Raw genomic sequence first — 12,220 nt, forward strand, 5'->3', positions numbered from 1 at the left:
CTGATGCATGAAGTATATAATAGCTCTCCTATTAGTCTTAGAACTGATGTCAACACCATCATCTGTTCCATACCACGCAGGGTGCAAGTACGGTGACTGGAATCCCGAATCTAGGTGCCATAGAGAACACTTAGAAATGCGCTCACGGAGGTGGTGTTATGTCATGGATATCCTGTTACATAGATACTCTCCGTGGTCAAGGTCCCCTCTTCTCGCTCTCTCGCGCCTTGCTGGTATTCTCTCGACAATACGCCCTATGAGATAGACGCCGCTACCGGTCGGCGGGTAACAAAATGAGCCTTGCTTGTCATGATCCCAATGCGGTCTCTAGGCATTGCCACGTTCCCCATACCCCTGGAGACGTACGCGTGTGTCTTCTCGCAAGTCAGAAGAGCACAATGCGGGAGAAGCGAAATAAATGTAGGTACCGCATGGCGACATTTCTTTACGGCAGTGAAACCGGCATTCAGCTAGCGTATCTTGAGCAAGCCATCATCATTCTGTGAAGTCAAGATTGAGGTAATAACGATGTGATCATCAGCTCATATGTATTGAACCCCCCTGAGAGTTGATTCTAGCAGCCAAGTAACGGCACATTCCGAACTAATGCAACGGTGTAGTTGATGAATCCAACCAAAAAAAAAAAGCAAACATGTCGAACCTTTCCCGCCGCCCCTAGTCTAGTGTCATATTGCCGCGCGCGCAGAGATGGAAGTAAGCAAGGCAACTATAGATAAACGTGAAAAGAAAAGACATGCTTCCAAACCTCAACTCCGCGAAAATGCAACCAGAAAAAAAGTTCCCGCGCATGCTTGAAGCCCCCTGTATCATCAAGAACGTAAAGGTAAGAAAGATGTTGCTAAGAATAAATGACGGTGCCAAACAGACACCCCATCATGAAGCCAACATGGCCTGCCTCGTCCGGATCGGCTGCTGCGCCTCGGGCTCTTCCTCTTCCTCTTCGCCCTGCGGAGTCGGCAGCTTCGTGTCGGGCACCTTGGGGAGCGTGGGCGGGTTGCGCATGGCGTCTTCGGCGGCGACGCTGGCCTCGAGGGCGGCGAGCTCGTCTTCGACTTCTTCTTCGTCTTGGACTGATATACGGCCGCCGAGCATCTCGCTGACTTCCTGTAGAGGAGGTGAAAGACGCATGTTAGCCAAATGTTCCAAAACCCACATGAACCTAGCACCGTGGTGGTAGGATTCCATACCCTTTGGTAAGCGATAGCATCAGCCGTCTCGCCCATTAGCTTCTCCACGTGCTCGATGCCGCCCATCTCGGAGTGGATCTCCTTGAGCACCTTGGTACCCTGCTGCAGACCGAACACGACGTCTTTCTGGATCATGGCGAACTCGACCGAAGACGTGAGCTTCTCGAGCTGCTCGAGCTGGGCATCCGTCTTTTGCAGCAGGGACTCTTGGTATTTCTTGCGGCGGAGGGCGAGTAAGGCGCGCGGCTTGTCGCCCTTTGCGAGCATCTGCTTCGCGATGGCCGTCTCTTTATCTGTTAGGACTGTGATGCGGCGTTGGTACTGGTGGAGCTTGTCGCGTTGGAGCTTCATGTCTAGAATTGCCCTAGAAGAGGGGGGGGGGGGTTCGAGGTTAGCGGGTGGGAGTTTGGTGAGGATGGATGTGTGACGGCGCATCAGCATTGCGCATCATGGGGTGTCGCATGCGCGCGCGCGCGATATTCGGGAGGGTCAAGAGCTTGGGGACGTACTTGTCCTGGGCGGTGACTTTACTTGTATTGCCGCCCATTTTGAAGAAGAGGACGATGCGATGTGACTATGCGATTGGGCAACGGTATGTTTGTCTCGTAAGTTGGGAGGATGTCGGAAGGGGAGCCGACTTCGTTGAGAAGAGGGTGCGTATCTATGGCAAAGGAGAAAGGCGAACAAGGTACCCGTGAGGTATTGAGTGCACGAGGGTCCGGAGCTAGTTCGGTCGGTCAGTCAGACACGCGATACCGGTGATCGGTGACGGAGGTAGGAATGTAGGGTAGGCTTGGTCTCGTGCCTGAACCGGCTCGGTTTCGAGGCGCAACGCTGCGACGGAGGATGGACTGGGGGCACCGCTGTGAGTGCTCCGAGGGTGGGCGGGTTGAAAAGGTGGGCAGTTCGTCATTGCTCTTTCCCCCATGTATCAGGTGGGGGCGATTGCGGACCCTGATAAGATAAGACCGTTTGAGGTTCCTGAAAGTTACCTTACCTTAGGTTAAGGTAGTTACGACGAGCACAGCTAACGTGTCTTAGGTAATGCAAGTTACCGGGCCAACGTGTTTGCGACTTCATGCCTTCAATACTATTGCCTACCTTACCTTAGTTGAGATATCGCCAGCTACATCTTTGTCGGGTGGTGGTTGGCGATGTTCTACGGATATAGTCTGGAGTAACGACGTCTCAAGACTTTCCCCCCACTTCAGCATCATCAGCTGGAGTAACCCTGATCCCAAACGCAATGACAGGCGTGATATTATCTTACTCAAAATTATGTAGACAAGTACATCTACCATCCCGTAGTAGCAAGTGAGACTCATCAGTCTCATCTACAATAATGTGTCTATGATGGAAGATATACTTGGGGACATCACGTATCAAAAATTGTGATACGTCAGATTGACAAAAGAGCTCACCCATTCTCCGCCATAGGATAAGCTACATCTCTGGTGTACATGCTGGGATGAATCTCAGCTTCGGTCTTGGTAGTCAAGCCGACTCCTTTGGCGTGTCCATGTGAGGTAATCATTGCAGTCGGATTGGCGTGCGCTTTTTCTCAGTTTAGTGCGCGGAGGGGGGAAATAGAATGGTCTTCCTTGGCGACGTTGCCCTTGTCCAAGGGGAGCCCGCATAGGACCTGTGCCAAGAGCGCCTCGCTCACGACACTGGTGATGACTTGCCATTGTAGAGCTGGAAATTAAATAAGACATGATCGAGGTTGTGCGTGGTGCGTGAAGAAGGTGAAGCTGGGTTGAGACGGGATGGGAGATGGAAGAGCGATAGCAACAATACGAGCAGTTGCAAGACATACGGTCTCGCAGGGTTTCACGAAACAATTAACAAGGCATACAATCCCACTTCCAACGCTTATTCTTCCTGCATTCGCTCTAACATGATACTAGGTGCAGTGCAGATAGATATGTACACAGCCAACAGCATAAGTCGGTCTAATCCTTCACAGATTAGGATTCCAAAAGTCCACCACCATATCCTCCAACAACTCGGGCCCCAGGGCCGCCACCAGCTCCGCAATACCAGCCTTGAGGCATCCGCTCACCCCGACATCCTGACGCTCCCACGCGACTAGATCGCCCGTCTCAAATAGAAGTCCAGAGCCGTCTATCCGCAGCTTGATATGGTCCATCTCTTCGAGTGAGCGGATCTCGTCAAGAGACATGATACCCGGCATACCAGTGTTGAATAAGAACGTGTCGTCATCGTCGTCATCCGCCTTGTCCCTGGGATCTTTTGTAGACTCTTCTTGGCCGGCCGCAGGCTGATCTGAATCATTCTTGGCTCCTTCGGCAGCTTGTCCATCAGCTTTCTCCTTCGATAAGCTTAAGTACGGCTTATTGTCTAAAAGGTTCGTAACTCTCTTGTCCATGAGATCCCATGCCAGCGTCTCGGGGTCCAGGATGTACTGGGGCGTGTAGTCCATCTTGTATCGCATCTTGGGACAACTGTGGATATAGAACCCGGGATACCAGTAACGATAGCCATCTTCCTGTGCCAGAGCAATCTCACGAATCGCGCCCAATTTTCCTGGTGCAAACTTGTGGATGGACTCATGGTAGAGGAAGTATACGGCGGAAACGCAGTGAGGGAGCAGGTCTAGCACACCGATGGCTACCAGTTTACCATCCAAACGATAGCACTGATGGAACGAACCCAGCTTTTGCTCTTTGCCGTCGGCAGCCGTGATTGTCTTGCGCTGAACCGGAGACTCGCATAGGAAGCGTTGAAAGCCGCGGCGAGTGATGTCGGCCGGCTCCTCCCCATGAACGACTCGCTGGTAGTTCTCATACACTTGGTACTTTTCCTCGGTGAAGACGTCATCTTCCAGGGTAACGGTGAAGACGTGGGCGGGCTCTGGAGGCAACTGCAAGAAGTCATATTCCGCCTCGTGTACCCTCTCGATCAAGCCGAACTCAGAGTCCCGTTTCTTTGCCTGCTCGCGTGACCGAGGGTGGAGACGAGCTGCCTCCTTGATGTAGGCATCGCCCGTCAGGTACTTGTTGAACCGGTTGACGGTTTGTCGTTGATCTCGGGTGGGCTTGAACTGGGTGGAGTCTAAGCGGAGGGTGTAGTGAACGCAGCACGCGTGGAGCTGGTCCGGTCGGTAGAGAGTCGTCCCGGAGCGTCTCCAGTAGTGATCCAGCAGGGTCTGGTAGTATTCAGGAGTAAGAGATGTGGACTTGGCATAGTAAGAGAAGCCTGTCGAGTAGAGGCTCAAGTTAGTGACGGATCAGATCGTAGACTCCCACAGTGGCCGAACGCAAGTCACTATTTCGCAAGCCCTTGTGCGGCTTACACGAGACGACATGGAGAAACAAGGAAGGGCATTCACGTTTTGACTGACTCTTGCCTTGGCGGCCACAATAACCACAGCGCGATGAATTAGAATATCCTAAGCTTGTATTAGCCAACCATATGGTGTGAAGTCTTGTTCGAGTATCAGCTAGCTAAGCGCAATTTCCAATCTTCGTAGCCCTGGAGGCGTTTCCGAGATTTGAGTATCAAACAATGGAAACATCTCTCGTAGGGCCTCGAAGGCTGAGTGAGAGTAGAGAAAAGGGGGGCAGGGAACGAAAAGAAAAAGCCAATCGCGTGCCTTCGGGTTCAATGTACGTATCATGAGGACACATCCCGAGTTTTGGAGGCAAGTGGGCTGGCAAGCGTGGGATTACGCATCCATGGCGTGCCGACAGACCCCCAACTTGATCCGACTTTGAAGGATTGAAGTCAGAGGTTTGTGTGACTGCACTGACTGGGAATAGGATGCAGTGACATCGATCGGCGCAGATGCGCGAGGAAAAAGGCAACTAAGCCAGTTACAGAGCGACCAAGGGAGCTACCCCATAAAATGCCACGAGCCAACGGCGGCTGAGAGAAGTTGCACGGGGGCAGATGGTTGGAGGAGAGAATAGGACGAAGGACTCACCGATTGGAGTTATATAGGACAAGGCATCGCCAGGGGTCTGCATGCTTGTGTCGTCCATGACTGTCTGGTCTGCTGCGACTTTGCTCGCTCTACTAACGCGCCAGGGAAGCAGCCAGCTCGACTAGTGCTAGGCAAGTACGAAACGTTGGCTGATATTCGAAGTGATGGCTTCCGAGGAGGGCACGCGGGTTGACGTCTAAACGCCCGACGGAGAGGAGGGGTACGCTATGTATCCTGTGACTGTGACAAGGTGAGAGTCGAGGGTTGAGCCGCTGTCTTTCTATCCCCTCTTTGACGGATGGCGCTGTTCGGCTAGGGATTCGACTTGATGCAGTGAAGCCCAGTCGGGAAGTGTACTTGCTGGTGGAACTCTCACACCCCTTGCGGCATTGAAGTGGGAAGCGTGGGGTCGCGAAGCTTGAGATGGAGTGAGGGGTTAGTCGCCAGACACGACCTAAGGGCCTTTTTCTTTCCTTAGTTGCAGTGCTGTGAATTGCCAGCTGGTTGGCCGTGACGTCTGTTGTCTAGCGCTTGGCGCAGTGCGGTCTGACAACCTCGAAGACAGAGGAATATGCGTGAATACGATGCGAGTGAGGCTCTCCCCTTGGAATTGTGAGGAACCTGCTTGTGACATGAATCGGTATGTATTTGTAGTCTGCAGTGGCCAGTCAATATCCATTATGTGACCTCAAATAGCCCCCCAAAAGAGGTATGACGACGTTGCGTTTGTCTGCCTGCTCGCGCGCTTGCCTCACCTTTACCGCCCCATTAATTGTGCCTGCTGGTCCCAGTCTGTTTGTATCTTGTCTGCCAACGTAGACACTCTGCTCTTTGACTCGAGCCAGCTCGTCGACGCCCGTGTAAGTTGAGTTGTAGGCGTTGACCCGGAAAGCGCCGGTTCGGTTTAGCTATACGCCGCTCTCTGTTTGCTGTCTGTATCTGCTGGTTAGTTGCCCGACGACAATGGAGGCACGGGTATGCAGGAGCTCAGAGTCTGGAGCATGGGTAATGCAAACAGGCAGCGTTACCCTACCTCACGGCAGATGACTACACCATTAGGTCTGCAATCTCGTTAGCCCGAAGGATTGTCGCATACGACATGCCAGGATGAGGCAGCGGCGGCTCTGTCGGATCGGAGAATGACGCGAGAAAGGCACCTGGATAAGAAGTTGATATGCGATAGCTTGAGTAGACGGTGCGGCTTGGGAGTTTCAAGCTGAAAATGCTACTGATGGTAGCAGTCGAGTGAGCGTACTAGCTGTAGCATCAGGAGGCAAGACCAACCGTCATGGGCCCTAAGTTAAGTAGGTAGCAATGAGGCATCGAGATACGATCGGTGGTGAATGCAAGTGAGCTTTAGGGGTGTTGTATTTCGTCGCATTGCTTGGGGTTGTATCCGTACCTCCGTCCTAGAACTCGATGGAAGAGCGGGAGCTGCGTTCCAGTGCACGAACCCACCAGGTTGAACAACCTATCGGCCGAGGATTCCAGGCCTGAAGGTAGGTAGGTTCGGATGCGTAGCCCTTCTTCGAGGACCTTAAGGGCAACGGATCGTGATGGTCAGCATCGGACTAACTCATCAAGAAGGTCCTTCCTTGGCTGTTCAACTCGCACACGGTGGCCCTGGGCGAAAGTTGCAACCCCACGTCAAAGTGCTATCCTGGACAAGAAAGAGTATTTTGGTTGGTGAGTTATCCCTAACATGAGTGGCCAGCATGCTTCCAGTTCCTATGCAGTGTGGGATGCATCCCGTCAAACGTCTGAGATACAACCAGTTGCGATGGGTGTGAGTGTGGACGCACCCCTCCTTTGAGCTCGTGGTTGAGCTACTTCGCTAGAGAGCCACAGATGAATGATTTTGGTTTCATTTCAGACGGACATCGGGGGACAGTAACCACGCAGTTTGCACATTTTATCGGAGGATCCTAGATTTCCAGTCCCAATATCCTGTGGTCATTGTCATGTGTCCACACCTCACAATTTACACTGGAATTCTCAATGGGCTGTAGACGTTTTCTTGAGCGTGGACATTGTGGAAGACACTGGCAAGGCACACCAGGGCTTTCAAAAGCCAATCAGAACTCGCCGCAATGAGTTCACTCTCGACGCAAATTGACACCGAGAATGTAAGACAACACCTGGGCTCCAATTGAGCTGCCATAGAAGGCTTCGATTCTAGGTGTGATGGTGTTGGTGATGGAAGGCTTTGGCAACAGCCAAGTAGCTATTTGATCTGGGTGTGTGAGCTCATCACTCTTCGCTGAAGGCCACCTCGCAGGCTCGGTTTCATTCCTGCCGACACCTAACGACAATGCCAGGCTACTGAGAATCCAAAGTGAGCATGCCAACGTCACCAGCATGGAGCTGCCATCCTGCAGCCCAGCAGCTTGCGGATGAGTCGGTCCCCGTTGAAGATTTGGCAATCACTTCCAGGTTGTGCCCCCGAGAGAATTCTACGCAATCCTCAGTCGGGGCCCCCTTGTTCAGCCCAGAAACAAGTCAAGCGGCCTCTACCCGCCAGTTGTTCGCACTTCAAAGGAGGCCCTTGAGTTGGCCAGGGCCGTTGTACGGTTTATTGCGTCCCTCTGTTGTCTGGGGAGACTTTGTTCAGCAAAGAATCCCACTGGTCTTGTCGAGTCAGAGGAACCTATGCTTACATATAGCGGACGCAAAGCACATGGCGAATCGAATAGGTCTTCCATTGCAAGTTCCTAGGCAGCGTCTCCTGATTCCTGGACCACGAGGACACGGGCGGCTGCTGGCCTTAGTGACGCTCTTGCACTTGCTTGTTTTAGTCGGAGCGACACGGCGTGGCTTGCATTGGACACCTGTGCCAGCGAGATGCTTGTTCGTCGCATCACTTGGCCCGGGGGCCAAGACAACGACAGATTGCAATGGAGAACTTGTGGTGCTGTACAGTGTACTTCTGGGTGATGCCAATGGTTCCCGGCTCTGCCTGGCTGAGCCGAGTCTAAGAGATGGAACGGAGAAGAACCGTTGTGTTCGTGCCAAGCGACATTAGAGACGGTCTCAACATTGGTAGCATGGCCGATTACTAGTTGATTAGTTGATTCCGAAGGCTAGGTAACCCTCAGGTGCTCTTTGCAAGTCGCAACCCTTAGAAATGCCGAGCAAACTTTCAAAGAAAGACTTTCCAAGTGCACACACGAGCCGTTCAGATAAGGCGAGGTATCAGTTAGCAGTCTTCAGACCTGATGACAGAGGTGGACTTTTTAGAGGCTGATGCTGACAACTTGAACCACAGGCGCAGATGTACTCTGTCCATTGGTAAGAAACTGAAGAGGTAGTGGCGACAAACGGTGTACTGTGTAGGAAGCACAGCAGTGCAACGTCGATACGGTGGGCAAGCCGCAAATATGAGAATGAGAGGGAACGTCCAGGTCGCTGGAGCTGGATTTGATGGGGCCAGTCTCTCAAGCCCCATCACCTCCTCCGCTGGCTGCAGCACCCCACTCCTCTAACGCATTTTTGGGAACATGGCCTGCCGCAAGTGCAGTGGATGCCGAGCCTGCAGGGCATGCGGCACATTTGGCATCCAATGCTTGTGCTCGAGGGTTCGAGTGCGCCGGCGGCGATGTCGACGAATAGTGGGCATGGTATGTAGATATGTACTTCGTTCTGCGTACCCCGTAGGCCTGAGAAGTCTAAAGATGAGGAGGAAATGCTCGTGGGGATACTGGATAGCCAGGCCAGGCGTGACGAGTTTCGGACTGGCTGAAAGCGGCCGATGGAAAGGAAGCGCTGGAACACTGGGCCTGGACCTCTGGGCGTGGATGGCGAGACGGGGTGACTGGTAAACGGGGGACCTGGATCCATCCCATCAACTTGCTCAAGGAAGATTAGCGGCATTGTCGTTGAATTCTGGACCGCAAGTCATGTACCTACGTACCCAGCCAGTCAGCCAGCCAGCAGACATCTGCTTTTCCCACTGCACCTGGGAGTAAGGTACCTTTCAAGTTGCTCGAGTGATCCCGAAATGTGGTATGTTGTCGGGACAATGTGCGTCAAGGTTGTTTCTAGAATTTTGAGGATTGTCAAAGGGAAAGGGACCTAACTTACTAAGATAGAGAGAGAAACAGACAGAAGAGGAAACACAGAGAGAAAGGTATCGGACGCTGTACTTCGTACAGATACCTTACCAGCCCGCGCTTTCCTGTTCGTTCCCGTCCCTTCCCAAAATGCCAGGTTGAGCTTCCCTGCCTCAGCCTGCGGACCTGCCCTGACTGAATCCCAGAAACCCAGGGAAGAGAGACCGACCAACGGGGAGCTTTCCCCATGCATGTCACTTCTCACCCCCATCTCCTGCCTGTCCTTGCCACACCCTGTTGATTTTTTTATTTTTATTTTTTAATTATTTACCTTTATTTCTCTGTCTTTTGGTCGGCTCTTTTACGCTCAACTCACGCCTCTGCTCCGGAACACCTACTGCTGCCCACCTTGGCTGCTCTGCTCGTCCTTTCCATACGCCGCAGCCACACCACACTTTCTTTCCCTTCTCTCTCACACACACACCAACCTACCTTACCTTTCCGTCCCCAGCCTGGCATCATACCCTGACCTCCCATCTACCTTCACTTTTTTTTTTCCCTCTCTGACCGGCGTAGCCTGCTAGCTAGCTAGACCACCTCAGTAGTCTCCCCCCCCCTGCCCTGTACCGCGGGCTGTTGGAGGCACAAGCTCTGCCTTCAAAGGGTTAAGTATATAAATCAACTTTAATTTCCCCTGGAGCCCGTTCCCGCCCAATTTTGCTCTTATGGCACGAGACATGCCACTCTCTGGCCTGCACCAGAGCTCCCAGCTACTATTACTACCGCCGCCTGAGCAACCTACGCCCATCCTGGCCTTGACTTCTTTCGCTTTCCACGTTGAATACCTTTGCTGCCCGGCCAGCTCCTGAGCCAAAAAATACAATACCCATCTTTTACCCTCTCACTAGGGTCTTTCGTCACTCGGTGGTGCGTGCCTCAGTCATATCTGACGCCGCGTCCTTCCGCCTCATCCTCCTTTCCGTCTCCTCTCTGGTCTACAACAAGCAACCTTTGTCACTCAGAACCGGCCAGACGACGAGTTTTCTTGCTCTTCTGTCCTATCTCCATCGCCCGGCCGACACTTGTCTGCCTTACCCCGACTTCGCTCTCTGTAAGCCATTGAGTGACTCGGTACGGTCAAGGTTTGCCCTTTGGCCGGAAACGTGCGATTGCTGGCCCGACACAGGCTGGTCCCACTCGTTTCTCCATCGTGGTGGTGAATCCATCCGAGCGTTCCCTTTGCTGGTCTTTCTTTCACTCCCTCGCTCTCTGCTGCTGCCGCTGCCGCTGCCGCCGCACCTACGATCACACCGTCTTGGGGTCTGCCCTGGTCAGATCTCGCAGAGAAATCTGGTAGCTGCCACTGGTCTTCAAATCCGAGCCTCGTTCGAAGCTACAACACGCACCAACAACCTGCGATTCACTCAGGATTCTCTCGCTGTCGTGTGATTCGGCATCGCACCCTTCCCCAATACCAACAGCTCATACCACTTTAAAAAAGCGCGATCATGTCGTTGAAAAACCTTTGAACCCGCATCGAACCCCGACACCCACCGCCGCCCGGACAGATTTGGGCTTGCAAATCATCTTGCGAGGGAAAAAAGTTGCCGGACCTACCGCCACCGCACGTCAGAGCAGCCCCCCACCATAACCGACCCTAAATACATTCCACAACAAACCCCGCGACAGACGAGCTTTCCGAGATGGCTTCCTCTCACAAGGAGCGGACGATGGAGTCACGCACGGGAAGAAGCAAGCAGCGTAAGTGCGCAAACGGGGCAGAGGCAATACCCCTCCCATTCTGAGCCTCTCTCCCCGACCCTGGTGCGCCTGCTCGCTGCGCGGGACCCACTAACAACTTGGTCATCGCAGGTTACAACTCCAAAGGCGAGCGCTTGGTTGCTGGTGTTGTCCCCCTAACCAAGGACAAGCGCTACGTCCTTCTCATCCAGTCCACCCGCCGGAAGGGCTGGGTACTGCCCAAGGGCGGCTGGGAGACAGACGAGGAGTGCACCGAAGCGGCGGCGCGTGAAGCCTGGGAAGAAGCAGGCATCACTATCGAGATCGACTATGATTTGGGAGACATCGTCGAGACGAGAGCACCGAAGCACTCTAGCAAAGACTCGGCCAAGGCCCTGTATAGGTTCTACGAGGCTACCGTCACAGCGCAAGAGGAAGCTTGGCCCGAAAGCCACAAGAGGGAACGCCAGTGGATGACATATGCCCAGGCCAAAGATGCGTTGGCAGCTCGACCTGAGCTCCTCGAGGCATTGACAAGGTGCACTATGAAGAAGTCATGATACGCACCCGGCGCATCGACGCCCGAGGTTCCTTGGCTTTTGCTTGCTACTGGCTCCAAGCGCAAACAGACATCTCCACGGTGCACTACACTGCCAAGGTCACCGCTGTCGTTAAACAAAGATGCGTCCCTGCGGTGATATTTGGACCACGAAGAACCTGCGAGTGCCAAAGGCTCCTGGACTCCCGATAGAGGAGATGATGGCCCTGAAGACCACACGTAGTGATTCGTTGGCTCCATTCGGTTTACAGACGAAACAACTTTCGTACTAACCCGCCGAGGAAAAGAAAAACAAGAAAAGAAAAATAATTGCATTATGACATGGGCGTTGATGGTTTGCTTGCTATAGATGACGAAAATCAAAAGGGGCGGCCCAGGACTGGCATGGGAAGCATCAAAGAGCAGAATTGCAATTGAGATATGGCGAAGCGGGAGGATTTTCATGGCAGTCATGATTACTTATGACTAAAGCCAGTGCTCTTTGGAACTGTTGGGGACACTTCGCGAGACAAAATGGTTCTTTGATTATAGATAGACCAACGCAATAGTCCGCAGAGAGCAGTATCGTGAGAAAGACACAACACGAAGCTAGAAGTAAGAAAGCTGCAGCCCTTTGAGGGTTCGTGTGACCAGACCTTTTCCAAGACCTGATCCAAACACCTAAACACCCAAGGTACCGTCAGGAACTGCGACTGCCCCGCATGCATCTGAGATCATC

The 12,220-nt window shown here is 53.1% G+C and overlaps 4 protein-coding genes across 4 annotated transcripts; 2 read left to right on the forward strand and 2 right to left on the reverse strand.

The window, feature by feature from the left end:
- Positions 1–516: 516 nt before the first annotated feature.
- Positions 517–2,183, reverse strand: BDZ83DRAFT_610098 (Snf7 family protein). Its single transcript, XM_060507574.1, has 3 exons — positions 1,718–2,183; positions 1,209–1,572; positions 517–1,125 (listed from the first exon to the last, which is right to left on the reverse strand). The coding sequence occupies exons 1-3, from the start codon at positions 1,753–1,755 to the stop codon at positions 895–897; spliced, it is 633 nt and encodes a 210-aa protein (XP_060368143.1). The 5' UTR covers positions 1,756–2,183; the 3' UTR covers positions 517–894.
- Positions 2,184–3,168: 985 nt separating this feature from the next.
- BDZ83DRAFT_717238 (arginine-tRNA-protein transferase) lies at positions 3,169–4,536 on the reverse strand (the record flags this gene model as incomplete). The annotated part of the gene is made up of 2 exons (XM_060511924.1): positions 3,169–4,427; positions 4,518–4,536. The coding sequence occupies 2 exons, from the start codon at positions 4,534–4,536 to the stop codon at positions 3,169–3,171; spliced, it is 1,278 nt and encodes a 425-aa protein (XP_060368144.1).
- Positions 4,537–7,405: 2,869 nt separating this feature from the next.
- Positions 7,406–8,387, forward strand: BDZ83DRAFT_148937 (uncharacterized protein). The gene has a single exon (XM_060501315.1). The coding sequence runs from the start codon at positions 7,496–7,498 to the stop codon at positions 8,174–8,176; it is 681 nt and encodes a 226-aa protein (XP_060368145.1). The 5' UTR covers positions 7,406–7,495; the 3' UTR covers positions 8,177–8,387.
- A 2,519-nt stretch (positions 8,388–10,906) lies between these two features.
- Positions 10,907–11,503, forward strand: BDZ83DRAFT_749382 (NUDIX domain-containing protein; the record flags this gene model as incomplete). The annotated part of the gene is made up of 2 exons (XM_060513760.1): positions 10,907–10,964; positions 11,076–11,503. 2 exons carry the CDS (start codon positions 10,907–10,909, stop codon positions 11,501–11,503), a joined length of 486 nt encoding a protein of 161 aa, XP_060368146.1.
- Between the last annotated feature and the right edge of the window lie 717 nt (positions 11,504–12,220).

This window comes from Colletotrichum acutatum (genome assembly GCF_030867785.1).
Source record: "Colletotrichum acutatum strain CBS 112980 chromosome Unknown BDZ83scaffold_19, whole genome shotgun sequence".
NCBI classification, from domain to species: domain Eukaryota; kingdom Fungi; phylum Ascomycota; class Sordariomycetes; order Glomerellales; family Glomerellaceae; genus Colletotrichum; species Colletotrichum acutatum.